This window comes from Gymnoscopelus braueri (assembly GCF_963280865.1).
Source record: "Gymnoscopelus braueri genome assembly, chromosome: 4".
Classification (NCBI taxonomy): Eukaryota; Metazoa; Chordata; class Actinopteri; order Myctophiformes; family Myctophidae; genus Gymnoscopelus; species Gymnoscopelus braueri.
Window position 1 is genome coordinate 33366888 of NC_137605.1, and position 17396 is coordinate 33384283.

Here is a 17396-nt window from a genome sequence, read left to right on the forward strand (position 1 = left end):
TCTCAGCTAAGGGGTCATGAAAAAGACCCCTACTCTGAATTATTGCTGCAATAGCTTATTTCTCCTGCAGGTGGCAGCAACAAACCAGAGTGAGCAGCAGTTCGACAACTTTATCAATGTTATTCAGAAATATGTGTTAAATTGGACAGATAAAGCGCAAGGTATCAGCCAGCAGTCTGTTTATCTATTTGAACTGTGGCACAGTATCAAGATAAACTTTTGACAAACGTATTTTCCCCCTACAACACCCTAAATGCTTCATTGACTGAATCTGCTTCAACACAATTTACATATTACGATATTATTTAATTAGTCAATCAGAAAGGTCTCCTTAAAACTGACAATGCATTCACACTAACACTACTACTGTTCTTACCTTTGAGACTTTATCTTCCATTTGCCCAAACTGGACATAAACTGCCATATTGTCGTTCACACTTTCACAATTAGTTTGTTTGTTAGTTTGTTTGTTTATTTATTTATTCTAGGTCTAGAACATAGGCCTTTATGCCCTACCCTAGTAGCTAATTATACAAAGTTTCAGTTTCACGGGTGTGATGATGCCTACTTTTACACTCCGGCACACGACGGTGTCTCGTGGTAAAAACAGCAGATCTACAAGCTCACAAAGTGCCAACGAGGTGACGCGCTGCGAGCTTGTAGATCGACTAATATGCAGTGTTGCCAGGTTTTATGAGCGATAAGCAACCACTGCCAACCAGAGGTCTATGATGAAAACAAGCCCAAAAGAAGCAAGGCCACTTAAACACTTTAAACATCGTCTATTTGAAAATAGCCGATGCAAACAGCATTTCAAACATTCTAACAACACAGATGCTCCCTCGGCACAAAATATTTTTTAAGAAGCAAGCCTAAATAAATAAACAACAACACTTTAAAAACAAGACCCAAAAAAAACGCAACCCGCAACTAACCAATAGAATATTTACAAGCAACTTTACAGGAAAAGAAGCCCGAAGCCGCTTATAATAAGCCGACGTGGCAACGCTGCTAATATGTGGTGCGCGACACGGCCGTACGGCGAAGTATAAATAGGGCGCGCGCATCGTCCAGTCCATACGAGAGCGCGCTTGGGGAAGGGGCGGGGCCGTGGAGGAGGAGGAGGAATCACCGCAGCCAGAGGGATGAGAAAGTTGTCCCGGATATTTACCTTCTACCTGGAGACCGTAGGAGGAATCAATGCTCCACTTCAGGACGACTGAGGTACTTATGCATGTCCTTCTTTCTTCTCTAAGCTGCATGTGTCTTCATAACATTATGTATCACAGGCCACGCTGTAGTTTCGGGCTTTTTAAAATAAAGTTTGCGAATGGTGTGTGTTGTGTTGAGTTGTGTTGTGTTGTGTTGTTCCAGAGTCCTCTTTGGGTGAGGCTGGAGAAGTTTAGGTTGTCAACAGGTTCCTTGATCGCGCAGTTAGAACAAAGTACAAGAGGTCATATAGTAACAGAGCTCAATGTTAATGTCTCGATAGGCTGTTGTTACTGTAACTCAAGGCTTTATACTTTGAAATAGGCCTGGCTGGCTTATTCCTCTGTTTACGTTTGGGAGAGTAGACGAGGTTAAAGGTTGGTCATCTAGCTGTCTCTGGTGGGTGTTCTAGAAAAATAAATCATTGCTTTTAATTCTCTAAATGTAATCCTTGTGTTCATTATTTATAAACAATGGTGGTTATAACTTAACAATGATACACATATTAAAGCAAGCATAGTTTCGTGGCATTCTTCTGTCAACTAATGTTGTCCATGTCAACAATATCCCTTTGAAAGAATAGTGAATAGAGCTGAACTCTATGTTTAAAAATAGCATTCATTCACATGTGAATTCATTATGGGTCGGCCAATGAGAGTTTATCATGGAAAACAAGTAATGCTGCAACAGAGCACAGGTCTGTTTAATATATTCTGAGAGTGGCACTGTGTTCAAACATTAACTTACACATTGTGTATCTTTGACAAAGAGGCTAAAGGCAGGCCATTTTGTGTGTTGAATTTATCTGTAAACCAAGACGGGACACAAATGCAGCCATGCACACATGAATACACACACACGCACGCACGCACGCACGCACGCACGCACGCACGCACGCACGCACGCACGCACACACACACACACACACACACACACACACATTCTTAAGTATGGGTAACTATTGGCTTTTAGCCAGTAAAGGAACTATGAGTGCAATGTGCATGTGAGAGTGCATGCGTGCATACATACACACACACACACACACACACACACACACACACACACACACACACACACACACACACACACACACACACACACACACACACACACACACACACACACACACACACACACACACACACACACACACACACACACACACACACACATGTACCTGTACAGTATGTGTTGTTGTGTAATGTGTATGTGAGACCTGTGCGGGTGTGCATACATTGTCCGTAGTAACAGGTCTTAGATCTGGTCCTAGCCGTGCAAATGGGCGTGCTGCTGAACTCAGAGAATATTTAACATTCTTATCATTCAGCTCCTGCACAGGGCGGAGAGACACCGAGGGAGAACGGGAGGGAAAGGGAGCGAGAGGACATGTTCAGACTCAAGCCAAATAATAATGGATTGCACAAACAGACGCTCGCATACATACACGTCACGTCTCTCACACACATACACACACACACACACACACACACAGTCGCTCCCTCGCATTCACAGTGCATTACTCACTGTGGCCTGATACTGAATCAGGCACACACATTACTCACCACCCGATGTCATCCTCATGGGAAGACAACAGCCTGGAAAAACCTGACTATATACTGTATGTGCGTGTGTGTGTGTGTGTGTGTGTGTGTGTGTGTGTGTGTGTGTGTGTGTGTGTGTGTGTGTGTGTGTGTGTGTGTGTGTGTGTGTGTGTGTGTGTGTGTGTGTGTGTGTGTGTGTGTGTTCCAGGTCCCCACTCAGTGATGAGCTGAGGGCAGGGTGTTTGTCTTGAGAGGGAGGCCGAGTTACCGTGGTAACAGACATGCCAAAACCTGACTTACTCTGCCTAGTTCAGCTGCTGGACGGCACCATCGAGACATTTAGAGTCAGCGTGAGTAAGAACACACACGTGCATGCACATGCACACGCACAGACACACACGGCCTGCAAGTAATTTCCATTGACTACATTCATTTCCTAACCTGCTCAGCTACATGCAGCCTCACTTTCCACAACCTTTTCTTCCGTCTTTCTGTCCTTGTAAAGAGTTTGTCCACACACACACACACACACACACACACACACACACACACACGGATCATATGTTGGTCCTATCTGTCTCTGTGCAGTGCTAATGATTGTCGTGTCAGTGGATGACATGGCGAGACTCCTCTTTCGCATTTCCATTGATCTGCCTCCCGTTTGTTCAGCACAGTGTCCTTGGTTCGATGGACTTCTTCTCTTTCAGAATCGTGCTTTGCGTTATTTTTATATGCCGAGTGGAGCCTTTCACATATGGGAGGCTTCCATCATCATATGCCATGCGTGCATGAGCTTACCTCAGCATGCACGTTTTCTCTCAGAGAATGTACAGTCACCATATGACTTTCTAGGGCAGCATCTCCTTTTCACCCATTAAAACCGAGAAAGCATCTGTGTCATTTCTTTATTTTAGCTATATTTTAATCATTATTTTGTACTTTGGCTATTAAAAAATAGCAGATATACAAGCACTTTGTGCCGTTCATAGATCTACAAGCTATGAGCTTGTCAGAGAAACTACTGGGACTCTCCGATGTGAGACTCCTTATATTGCATGTTGCTCGCTGCATTGAGATACATCCTACATCTGAGCCATAGCGTGAGCTACAGCACTTCAGACCTAAAGCCTGTGTTATACATACATAGTTGCCTGCAGGTATCGCACGCTCAGGCTTTATGCTATACTTATGCTAGGAGATGGGAACATGATCTGTAAGCAGACCCACAGATCTACTCGGGTGCATGGTTTCATTTGAGTCGTGCTCTGAACAAGAAACGCAAGGAAGAAGCTTAATTCACAAAATCAAGGCAAGCTAAAGGTTTCTTTTCTGCAGTCATGTCCTTCATTGATGTAAACATTATATTTGACAGTGTCAGCACTTTGAGCAGTGTTTCCTAAACAGTGGGGTGGAGCACTGAAGTGGGACATGAAATGTCATGATGGTGGTGCAGATAGAAGACAACAACACAAATCCTCTTTGTTAATTTATCCATTTGTAACGCTGAGAGTTTTTAAACTCTGAGTTAAATTAATAATCCCTACCACCCAACTCACACACAAGCAGACGCACATTCACAGAGTATGCTGAGAGCATTGCTTTTATTTCATTTGGAATATATATAAAATAATTTACTGTGGTGTTTAACTGTTGTGTTTACCTATTTTCCTATTTAATGGATGTATTTATTGTCTTGTCTGTACAAACAATATAATTTAAGCTAAACTAATAAGGATATATTACACTAAACTTCATCGGAGGAATACTGTTATCGAATAGTGTTATGTTTAATAGCTAGTGTAAAATGTTTGTCTGTGTGCCGTGTCTGAGACCATTTGAGAAAGTCTGACTTTTGATGTTGTATTCCCTGGTTTTCCAGAAACAGGATGAAGGTGTGGTTCTGTTAGACCTGGTGTTCAACCACCTCGGCTTGCTAGAGAGACAGCTTTTTAGTCTACAGATCCGAGAATCCAGCACGGCAATTGTCTACATCAAAGCCAACACACACTCTCCGGTGAGCTGGCCATCTTGGCTGTGATTGTAATTATAATTGTATCGAATGATGTTCTATGTTTGAATAACCCAGTGTTCCTCTTTCAGAGATGGTTAGAGCCTGAAAAGCCATTGAAGAAGCAGCTGAAAGGTATCTGATTTGAATTATGTGCCTTTATTTGAAGTAGCAATTTCTAACTATTTCTTAATACAATATACAGTACTTGGGACAAAGAAACTAGGAGTCTGCTGTGATGACATCATGTAATTTATCACATCTATAAGACATGGTTTTCCCTATGCAGGGCTTGTCTCTCCCTTCTATCTTAACTTCAGAGTACGATACTTCATCTCTGACCCCAACTCTCTGCAACATGAACAGACCAGGTGAATATGAATGTGTTTAGTCTAGTGAACGATAAGTGATATTGAAAGTTAATTGGGTGGTTTTCCCCCTTTGATGTATGTAAGTTTGACATTTTACAATAATCAGTGGTCTGCCTTAATACCAGGTTATGAAAAATGCTCTTGTCGTGTGTCAGTATCAGTTGTGAAACAGGGAGTAGTTTATGTATGACACAGACGTTATGTGAGTGGGCTGTTTGAAGTGGTGTGGGTTGTATGAGTTCCTCCTGTCTCGTCTCTGTAGGCACCTGTACTTCCTCCAGATCAGTTGTGACATCAGGGAAGGAAGGTTAGTGGAGCACCATGGGAACAAACGTGTTCATTTGAGCATACGCTAATGCACACACAAGCAAACAAAAACACCTATCCCCTTGAGATACAGAGTTTCCAGCAGTGGTGTAGCAATTACAATGTGTAATCATAGTCTGATTGCAGGTTGCAGTGCCCGCTGAGTGCAGCTGTGGTGCTGGCGTCTTATGCTGTTCAGTGTAAGTCACCATTGCATTTTCATTCAACAGTAGAGAAACACATGACTCATGGCTTCGTTACTGTCATGCGAGTAATTGTTCCTGCATGTCAGCAAGCAATTAGCTGCACCTCTCATATAGTACCCTACTACACAGTAAAATCCTCGGTTAGAGTTAAATTAACTGAAGATTTTATTATGTTGACAATTGTGGGTCAGTACTTTCGAAGGGGGTCTGATTATGTATTTCTGTGTAATATTTCGGATTCTCTCACCATCCCCTGTAGCGGAGCTGCGGGACCACATGCCATCTTATCTCCCTGGTTACCTGTCCAAGTGCCACTTCATCCCAGAGCAGGACGATGACTTCCTATCCCGAGTGGAAGATCTGCATCCTCAGCACAAGTACGGCAAAGGAATCTGTACCTTTTTATAGTCTGAAATTCAAAACTGGTTTCTGCTCGTTTTGCACAGCACGTTCTCTACAGTTAGTATTGATGCCCCTGCGTCTCCTCTGTGTGTTCCCAGGGGACTGAAGCAGAGCGAAGCAGAGTTATGTTTCCTCAACACGGCACGAACGCTGGAGCTGTATGGAGTGGAGCTGCATTCTGCCACGGTAGCCAACTCTCTTGGCTGTTCACTTGTTTCTGGATATATTATCTGAATAATAACATTTACACCTGGGGGATTTTGACTGAGATCTGAACGCCGTGTGAGCCAGACCACCTCCAGATGTGGTCTGGCAGATGTGATTGCATTCCGATTGCAATGTGTGCTTTTTGTATTTACATATGTGAGTGCATATGTAAATATGCATTACCATATGTCAGTGGTAGGCAACAGGCGGCCCGTGGGCCAGAACTGGCCCGCCAGCGTTAATATCTGGCCCCGACAAGTAATTTTGTAAATAATTTACAATAGCTGACTGACAGTCCAGGTAGGATATGGACAGCAATAGCTTTGAATTGATGAAATCAGGTATGATGAACAAATAGTTCTATTTCCATTCATTGAATGTTATGTTTTCACTGTCAACTTTGCTCTTGAGACTTTTGGATGAAAATCTCATCTCACGTTTAAAAAACACACCAAAGCTGTGTGTTCACATGCCTCAAATGATACATTGTCTCTCTCCATTCTAAGAGACCTTGAACCATGAAAGAGCTCTTGTTCGAAAAGGAGTACTGTCTGTCTCCAGATAATATGTTCACTAAATATCCTCTAAGTGAAACATTCAAGGATGACGCCTGCACAAAAAGGATTAGATAAGCATTTCTGTGTGCACCTGTAACATTTGATTCCACATGCTTTTTCTGTTATACCACATCTTTATGTAGTAACTTTTATAACAATACAGTTATTATTATTGTATATGTTTGTTTGTTGCAAGTTCCACGTCCTAAATTAGCCATTGATTGTGTTCTGGCCCACCATCTAATTTGAAAAAGTTTGGCCCGAGGCAAAACTTACTTGCCGACCACTGCCATATGTTTTTCCTTATCCAGATAAGTTATCCAGATACAGATCACATCTATATTACTTTCTTATATTCATTTATTTTATGGCTGCTTTTACTTGTTGGTCCTTGGTTTCATTTATCACGTTCCCTCTCTCTCGCTCTCTTGTCACTCTTACTCAGGATTCCAACAATGCCCCCCTCTTGGTCGGTTTGGCTTCAAGTGGTGTAGCTATGTTCTGCAATATGATTTGCTCCAGTTTCTTCCCCTGGTGAGTGATAATGACAGCTGCTCATTCATGTGATGGGCTGTCGTCAGCCTAGTTTTCTGACCCATTAAACCCCTCTCATCATCATTATCATGCAGGGGGAACATCATCAAGATCTCCTTCAAGAGGAAACGTTTTCTCATCCACCTCAAACGGAAACACGTGAGTCTAGTCCTGTCTTGGGCTTCGGGCACGTGAATTACCCGCCCACGTCGCCTTAAAGTCCTGTGAATTGTATTGTACTGTCGTCTGTGATTTGCAGGGGGAGACCCAGGATTGCATTGTGTCTCTGGCCTTGCCCTGTCCCAAGACTTGTAAGAATCTTTGGAGGTCCTGTGTGGATCACCATTCCTTCTTCAGCGCTAACCGGACAGCCAGGAGCCCGAAGCACAACAACACCACCACAACAACAATTCAGTCCTACAGCAAGCTGATCACACAGCACTTGGGCCTGGGAAACAGTAAAAATGAAACGTGAGTGTGTGCACAATCACATGTAGTCTTATAATAACTATTTAAATGTTGCAGTCTTTCTATTCCTCTCCCCTTGGTCTGCAGTGGTCCGGTGTGTCGGCGTGTGGTGGGAGGGATGGTGTGGAACCCGGTCCTTCGAAGGTCTGTTTCAGCCGAGCAAATGGAGACCAAGAGTCTGCCATCTAGATCCCCTCCAACTACACCCAACTGGTATGATCTGTTTAGGCCTCTACAGACCAACTGTCTTGTCCTGACTAACTGCGCTGTGTCGGAAGATCAAATTGGGTGATGTTGGGTCGGTGGTGTCACATGTTTAAAGTTGCTGCAAACACACTGCACAGACTACATCTGACAATTAGCTGACTACATCTGACAATTCTTTTTCATGTATTTATGTCTGTCAAATATTTGGATGTGCGTACTCTACCTTGGACTGCACATGTAAACCCTCTTGGACAAACACAAGCATAAACTGTCCTGGCTGAAGTTTATGGTCTCTCTGGCAGGCGGAGTCCCCGCGTTCGACACGGCATCCGTAAGCCCCGCCCCTCCTCGGCGGAGCTGACCAATGACCTGAAAGACATGTCAGAGGGGGAGGATGTGTTCTACACGTACCGGGCCTCCGTCACCAGCAGCAGAGACAGTGAGGGAGATAGTTCTCCAAATCGGTCAGTATTAGGAAAACGACACACTTGCGGAATTCTTACCCTATCATACGATGGTGTCGCGCAACAAAAATAGAGGATCTACAAGCTCACAATGCATCGCAACGTGACGTGTTGTGAGCTTGTAGATCTGCTTTTTTTTGCCATATGTGACACAGGCACGTAACAAAGTATAAATCTCTTCCAATCTAACCAACAATTTGACTTTGTTTACACCAGTCTCTCTGGCACACACAGCCAAGCACTGGAGGAAGGTTCGTCACAATTTGATGACATCAGCACGGGAGAAGAGGACAGCGAGCCCAGTTTACACTACAGGGACAAGGTCAGTTATCTGATCGCCCACATAGTGTGTGTTTGTGCACATGCTGTATGCATGCTTGTGTTGCATCCCAACCCCTATTTTGTATATATGACGCTATGAATCCCAACCCCTATTTTGTATATGACACTATGAACTAAGGAAAAGCCTGGAAATCCGGGTAGCTATGGGCTAGTATTTTTCATGAAAGGGAACTATTAGTTTCCCCTTTTATTATTAATTATGTAGTAATTATGCAGAATTATTTTCCTGCATCTGTGTTTGTAGGGGCCACCAGGAGACAGTGATCTGTTGTTAATACGTATTGCCCCTGATCCGGAAGGCAAGTTTGGCTTCAATGTTAAAGTGAGTCTCTCTTGCGCTCAAACACATACACACACGCATGAGGAAACGTTTTGAGTAATATGTGTTTGTCTCCCTCACTCTTGCTTCATTTCATCTTTCCAAACTCCTTCCAGGGTGGGGTGGATCAGAAGATGCCTCTAGCCATATCCCACGTTAAACCTGACTCACCTGTAAGAACCGACTCTGAGTTGTTTGTGTTCGACTATGTGGTTGTGTTAACTTGTGATGAAATGTAAACAAAACATAGATGGTTCGATGGATGACTAGAAGGATGGTTTATCAAAGCTGTGGTTCTCAAATATTCTCATGTCAAGGACCCCCAAATTGACTCCCATATGAAAAGATTTTGTGCTATAAGTATAAGAGAAGATATGTGTTATGTTTTAAGTTTTTTCACAATGTTTCTAGATGCATCAAGATTTTTTTAAATGAGCAGGTCTACAAGCTCACAACGCATCGCATCATGATGCGTTGTGGGCTTGTAGAGCGGCTATTTCCGAATAGCCAAAGTATAAATAGGGTTGAAGTGGTTTTGCTGTGAGTGAGTGAGTGTCAGTGTACTGTATGTTTGTAGGCAGGGCGATGTGAACCCAAGCTGCTAGAGGGAGACCTGGTGGTCCTCATCAATGGCCGAGACATTTCAGAACACACGCATGACCAGGTGGTCATGTTCATACGAGCCAGCAGAGAGTCACATTCCAGAGAACTGGACTTGCTCATCAGACGTAAAGGTGTGTAGGATCATGTGCACGTTTGTATGTGTGTATGCACCTTATCGTCGCTGTCACACAAAAGTAGCACAAATGGCCGATCTACAACCTCACAACGCATTGTGAGCTTGTAGATTGGCTAATTTATCTTCATAAGTGAATGTGGTCAAGTGTGATTTTTATAAATATTGAACCAATGAAAAGTATTAAAAAGAGCTTGTGACTAAATAATAATCTACATAAGATCAATTGGAACACAGGTTTGGAGGTTTCTGCCTGACAGCAACGTTATGTTTCTGTGATGTTTATGGATTATACACTCAACCAAGCTTGTACTGCAGGTCCTGGGCGTGTGGCACCTGTGCTACAGTTTCCTCCCGACCTAACACTGACTGGCCAATCGCAGGGAGACAAGCCGCAGTCGCCTGGCCAGTCAGAGCGTGTCAGTACACTGGAGGACTCAATGAAACAGCTGGAGAGAGGAATACAGTCAGCAACTCTCTCCTTCCACTTTGAGGTATGTCCGTGTGTGCCTACGCACGCACGCACGCACGCACGCACGCACGCACGCACACACGCGCACACACACACACACACACAGGTCCGTGATGAAAGGTAACAAGGATAGCTAATAGAACGACAAAGACCATAAATGGCTGCATTTCTCTTATACTTTAACCATTTAAAACCGGGAAAGCATCAGTCATCTTAGATAATTATATTATTATTTTTGCGTTGGCTTTTAAAAAATAGCAGATATACAAGCTCACAGCACGTCACTTCGTGCCACGCCACAAGCTTGTACATCTGCTATTTTTTTTAACAATCTTTCAAATCTTAATGGGTTTTAAGCAGGATTTAATAACTTACAGTCACACTCACTTATTTGGGGATTCATAATGCCTTTTTAAGTGCTGTTTTGGGAACAGATGTTGGCCCTAATCTGCTAGATGCTGAATATTTTGTGTAATTTGTGTGTATTTCTTTGTAATGTTTATGTGTTTGTGTTGCAGAACCTTTACAGGCGGAAACCTGGCCTATCGCTAACCTGTGCTCGACTCTCTGAGAACATGGACAAGAACAGATATAAAGATGTTCTGCCATGTGAGTCCTGTCTTTTTTCTGCATATATTTCCACCACCACATGATTCCCCACCCCCCATGATTCCCCACCCCCCACAGCTTGCTGTATTACCTGGGATAACCTCAGTCTTGTACAGTACTTCCCTGTGGTGGGTCATAAAAATGTAACTGCCCAAACCACTGACTGTGCATCAACACCTGTACAACTACCTTCTCTCTCCTTTCAGATGACGCTACCAGGGTCGTTCTGCAGGACCAAGAGGACTACATTAATGCCAGCCACATCACGGTATGGCGTTGCTGATATCTGCAATCATCTCTTTTTGTCCCCCGGCGTCATCTCATGTATACTTGACCCTGTGTATATAATGTGTGTTAGCATGAGCATGTCTGTCTGTCTGTCTCTTAGGTGGCGCCCCCAGTGTCTGGTGTGTGTTTGCGTTACGTTGCCGCTCAGGGTCCACTACCGCAGACCTGCACTCACTTCTGGCAGAGTGTGTGGGAGCAACAGACACACACCATCATTATGCTTACTACTCTCACTGAGAGGGGACGGGTACTTGCTTAAACACGCTCATACATACCTCATCTATAAACACACATAGAATGTAAAACCCAGCCAGTGAGGAATTGGGTATTGTGGGTTAATGTCAAGCTGCTCAATATCCATTGTTCCTGTGATCATTGTCGTGCCATCATTGTCGTGCCAACATTGCTACATGATGTACCTTGTTTAATTCGATTTAATTGCGGTTATTACTAGGTTAGCGAGCGGTTTTGTTTTCTTGCAAAAATAATCAATCGCAGCAGCTGTTTGCAATCAACAGGGTTTCACAGACTACAGAACAGCTGAATGTGGAGCCTTGATTTATACTTCATTGCACGCCAGTGTCGCGTGCTGAAGACAGCCAATCTACAAACTCACAACCTGTTGCGTCGCAATTTTCGACACGTGACACCATCGTACGATGAGTATGAATTAAGCATAAGGTGTGAGCAGGATGCCGATGAGATGTATTCTTTGCACACAAGATGCATTCACACATGGAATCATTCAATGAAGCTGCCTCTGTGGCGACTTCCCTGTTGCTTGGTAACCAGATGCTCTCATTAATTGATCGAGTGGCCGGAGATATTCTCTACTTCAGAGCTAAGAACGCACACACACAGAAATATATTGAAACTGATATTTATAACCGAATAATCGAGAAGAAAGAGTTTTTTCAATGTATTCTTTTCCCCCGTAGATATCAATGAATCGACACAATATTTTTTTTTTACAATCGACCTTTAGTATACTTCTTTGTGAATGGTGTCATGCGAAAATAGGCGATCTACAACACGTCACAGCGCTTGTAGATCTGCTATTTTCGATGTTTTTTTATTTTTATATTTGTTCATTAATCTGAATCGAGGAAAAAGTTTGAAACGATCGTAATACTGATTTGAAGTCATATATCACCCAGCCCTAATTGAAAGTCATTTTACATCCTGTTCCTTTTCCCCCTGAATTATGTTCCTGAGAGAAGTGGTTAAAATGCATTGTCGAACATGAGTTTAATTTCCTGAGCCTCCAGGTAGCACTGATGTGTTATATTATTACTGTATGTGACTAATGGCTCGTGTCAGAAATAATGTGTGCTATGGATGATGTCATACACTTTCAGACTAAGTGTCACCAGTACTGGCCGCATCCCCCAGAAGTGAGGGATTATGGGTACTTGAGGGTGAGCTGTCACTCAGAGGAATGTAACTTAGCCTACGTCACACGACAATTCACCCTGACACACACACAGGTACAGTAACACCTGCTCAGTGAAATGCAAAAGAGCACTCCTGCTTTCAATAACCCTGACACAACAGAGGCGATGTAGTATGACTCCAGTCATACAACATGGGGGTTTCTGCTTCTATGTTTAGTGGCATGTACTGTGATTTATGCCATATGTCACATAACGGAGCTCGCCGCAGGCAACACATACTCTGGACAAAACTAACTCTTGCCTGCAAATAATCTCTTCCTGTGTGGGCTGGCGAGTGGATGGGTGGTTGTGTGTGTGTGTGTGTGTGTGTGTGTGTGTGTGTGTGTGTGTGTGTGTGCGTGTGTGACATGGGTTTGGGCTCGTGGATGGGGTGTGAGGGCAATAGATTTGTTTGTGTGTACAGTATGTGAGTGTCTTCCATTTGCCTGTGGAATATTATGAGATAAAACAGAGCTGTTGGCCATAATAGATAACAGGTAAATAAAGAGTATGGAGTCACACATACACAAACACACACACACTCGAATCTACCGCTGTGCGTGCCCATCTGTTCTCCTGGCTGAGTTAGTTCATCCCTGCATGCAGCCACAGGCCACTCGCCCGGCACAATTCCTGAACACAGCCACACTCCTCCTTTAGGATTTCACTTTTCCCCTCTCCTCTCCGCCTTCTATTTGGTCTTCCTTCGACCATATCCCCTTCCAATTCATGTACAGGTCACCTGTTGTTTTGTCCTCCCCACCTGTTCTTCCCTTCTGCTGCCTTCTTTGTTTTGTTTTTGTGGCAGTTATTTACTGTAGGTCCTCTCTCATGTGTAATCAGTTTTCTCAAGTTTAAATGTACAATTTTAAATGCATGCTTCCTAACACTATCTCCCTCACACTGTGTGTGTGTGTGTGTGTGTGTGTGTGTGTGTGTGTGTGTGTGGTGTGTTGTGCGCGCAGCGGGGTGAGGAGCGGGCAGTCACTCATCTCCAGTACGTAGCGTGGCCGGACCATGGCGTACCAGATGACCCTTCTGACTTCCTGCTGTTTGTCAGCTGTGTCCGAGAAAGGAGAAGAGGGGAGGAGCCACTTATGGTACACTGCAGGTAAAACACATGAACATACACACACACACACACACACACACACACACACACACACACACACACACACACACACACACACACACACACACACACACACACACACACACAAAAACATCATTCATGTATGTACTGTGGACATCTGAACCTTTTTTGTTTTTCTGAATAGTTTTTCATTTGTTTTTAATGATTACTTCAGTGCTGGGATTGGACGCACAGGTGTTCTTATCACCATGGAAACAGCGCTGACTCTGTTGGAGGAGGGTCAGCCGGTGTTCCCCCTGGACATTGTCAGAACGCTGAGAGACCAACGAGCCATGATGGTCCAGACCACGGTACAGAGACACATAAGAGCCAGCCATCATGGTTGATTAGCTCACTACTTGTTTGTCAAAGGCAAATGCAGCTGCTTTTGACATGTAGCTGGTAACCACGTCATGTTTTATATCATGATTTCTCTGAGGAGGAAGTCCTTGAGGCTGTTGTTTATTGATTTTTCCTTTATTGAGAGGGAGCAGTTTTCCACTGCACCAGTAGAAGTTGCTTTGTGTGCAAATGATTTTGCTGCTTTTATTACTACTATTATTATTAGGTAATGGTTATAGTACAAATTTAGGCCTGGGATTCTCAAATCTTGTGTTGAGGGTCACACAAGAAAAGAAATGTATTCTTGAAACAAAATAACTCAACCAACCACTTAATTAAAAGCCTCTGCAGTCTGCAAGTGCAATTCTTATGTTCGAGTTATACTCCGTCGTATGACGGTGTCGCTCGCAGAAAAAAGCTTGCAGATCTGCTATTTCCAGCAGGCGACGATGACATATGGCAAAGTATAATCAGGTTTTAACCACTCAAACCCTTGGGGAGTCCCCCAAGGGTCTGTACTTGGGCCCCTTTCCTTTTAATCCCTGTACACAAAATCTCGTTGTGAGCTTGTAGATCGGCTATTTTCACTGAATGTTTGCCTATTCTCACCGAATGTTCGCCTATTATTACCCACGCACGCACGCACACACACACACACACACACACACACACACACACACACACAGCGAATCATACAGAACATACAACACAAACAAGGTTAGTTTGTGAAATTTTGTTCTGTTTTTGTGCACTTAATATCATGTTATGACAGGGGTCGGTGCAGGCCAGACTTATTAGCTCTCATGGGCCACACTTGGCCTGTGGGGCCTCCTATTAGGGATCCATGACTTACTTAAAGGGACACTATTACACTAATGATGTGCATCTAGCTATACTATAATTTTCCAAGTCTCTGTCTGTCACTCTGTGGCCGGCGTAACTCGTTAAGTGTCAGACCGAACGGTCTCAAACTTACCATGTGTGTCTCCTATGACCCTTAGGTGTGCAGTGCCGAATGGTCATAGTGGTCACACGGTTTCCGAGAACTGAAAAACCACGAATATCTGTATCTATCAGCCGGCGGGTCTGAGGTAGACGCGCAAATTCTGTAGATTGTATGCATCAGCTTCCCTGATTGGCCAACCCAGACCGTTGGCTTCACGGCTTGGTGGAGTGTCGCGTTTGCTTACCAGTGCAAGTTTGAATAATTTGACCAGGCTAATAATACTCACCTGTCAACACTATAGACCTGTTTCACCTCATTTGAGATGGATAGTACAAATTGTCATGCCCAACTAATTGTGTCCGGTGTGAAAGACACCTTACTGTTGGAGTGTTTACTGCCTGTCACATTCTGTCACAGTCTGTCACAGTAAGAGTTCAAGCTAATTTAGAAGCGTGTGAACATTCAGGTTGTCCACCTCTGTAGATAATGTGTCACTTTCACCCTGGAGTCCCCATTCTGGGCATGTCAATAATATTGTGAAAAGATTCCAAAAATGTCCAAAATCTTCATAAATTGCTCAGATCTTTTGAGCTTGTAAATCAGCTATTTTCGTTATTTTTAAAATGAGGCGCAAGTGGTTAAAGACAACGACGGCAACAATAGTGATGCAGTGTATTGTTGTGTTAACTAAAAGCACATGCTTTGTGTTTCAGTGTCAGTTCCAGTTTGTGTGTGAGGCCATACTGCGAGTCTACAAAGAGAAGCAAGATGGGTCTGAAGCCCCGGCATAGACCACATCAACACTGCTAACTAATCACAGCAGCACCAGAACACATACACTCACTAGTCCAGCCTTATTCTATGGAGGGCATTACCTGCTCTCCTCGAAGGATTCCAGGATATGGGACCAATGCATAGGCTGAATATAATAGCACAGCTGGCCACAGAACATGGTTCTCTGCCGATCTGCATAGCATATACTGTAAGCCAGTGACTCCTGTACCTCTCTGGCCTTAGTTTTTTTTTTGTGGGCTAATAGTGCATTAAGAGGTTTGAGTCCCACAGAGACTGCTAGAAGACTGATGTGAGCTGCTGCTCTCTGTCCCAGAGGCCTCTCTACTTATCACTGTATCGCACTTAAGCCACGTTGTCCTCCACGGAGGTGTGCCTTGGACTGATGTTTTACTGGATCACACAGAGCAACAGAACTGTGCCTGGAGCGTTACTGTCTATAGCTTATCTGAGTCTAGAGAGCGTTGCAGGTTTTATATCACCAACAGGTTGGCTCACATTAGACTGCCGGTGGAACACTGAACCTTCCCTTGTCCTAATCACTCTTAAATTATTGAGACACTGAATAAACACTGATTTATACGGATGGGTCATTTGTTTGTTTGTTCTTATAATAGTCAATGCCTCTTTGACAAATGTATTATTAAAGGAGATATCTGTCCATCTGTCTGTATCTATTGATAGATCTGTCTACTGTATCTCTAGATGGATAGATATGTAAAATAGATGTTTTAATTAGCATAGCATATGATGCTCTGTGTTGAGATACTGTTTTTTTTTTACTATACAGTGCAACTTTTTCACCTCTCGCAAATCAATACGTCTGAACTTAACAGTATGGCTGATCATTGCACACTATTCAAGAAAAGCCCAAGTATTCAACTGTTTAAGTTTGTCTAGGAATTTGGAATAATTTCAATGATCTTGGTGTTATCTCACCCCTATATTGATTCACGAACAGCAAGTGTAGTTCAGTGATTCTCATCCTTTTTAATTTCAAGGACTCCCAATCCAATGTATTAGCCTATGGCCACTATTTAATAAAAATTTCCCATCTCTGGGACCCTAATCAAATAATTTACAGGATTTGGTCCAATGTGTCATTTGGTAACAGTGAAAGTGATCAAATTAACCATTCTTGTTCTCTAGATGTATTTTTTTTACAAAATAATGAGTTTATGTAAATATATGAAATAATGTAGATAAGCTATGAATCATTTAGCTGTGGAACCCCCTCAAGGACCCCTGGGGTACACACTGAGAAGTTGACCCATTGGTGTAGTTGAAGTATACAACCTCTTTCTGGACATCTTTCTTACACACTACACACATCTTTCCAAAGACCAAAGATGAAACATGTTTGATTGATTGAATACTTAAACAGTTTGCAAAAAAAGCACAGAAAGTACAGTTCAATACAAAAGGATGCCAGAAGGATTAAAACCACTATGGCTTGTTTCCATTGGGATCCTTCCTGTGTATTCAATTCTCCGAAAAATACGTGG

The 17396-nt window shown here is 43.2% G+C and overlaps 1 protein-coding gene across 3 annotated transcripts; it reads left to right on the plus strand.

Annotated features, from left to right (window-relative positions):
- Positions 1-1101: 1101 nt before the first annotated feature.
- ptpn3 (protein tyrosine phosphatase non-receptor type 3) lies at positions 1102-16552 on the plus strand. Of its 3 annotated transcripts, none has more exons than XM_080426192.1 (26): positions 1102-1224; positions 2959-3100; positions 4630-4764; positions 4851-4893; positions 5048-5129; positions 5392-5436; positions 5583-5635; positions 5901-6018; positions 6142-6229; positions 7253-7341; positions 7437-7500; positions 7601-7812; positions 7897-8022; positions 8319-8480; positions 8697-8802; positions 9067-9144; positions 9258-9314; positions 9719-9875; positions 10196-10371; positions 10868-10958; positions 11165-11226; positions 11347-11493; positions 12605-12733; positions 13645-13790; positions 13987-14122; positions 15813-16552. In XM_080426192.1, exons 2-26 carry the CDS (start codon positions 3032-3034, stop codon positions 15888-15890), a joined length of 2649 nt encoding a protein of 882 aa, XP_080282318.1. In that variant the 5' UTR covers positions 1102-1224; positions 2959-3031; the 3' UTR covers positions 15891-16552. The 3 variants fall into 3 exon arrangements, 2 of the variants coding, with proteins under 2 accessions (XP_080282318.1, XP_080282319.1); XM_080426193.1 differs by lacking the exon at positions 15813-16552 and adding an exon at positions 15155-15779; XR_013933006.1 differs by lacking the exons at positions 13645-13790; positions 13987-14122; positions 15813-16552 and having other exon boundaries at positions 11347-11927; positions 12605-12720.
- The last annotated feature ends 844 nt before the right edge of the window (positions 16553-17396 follow it).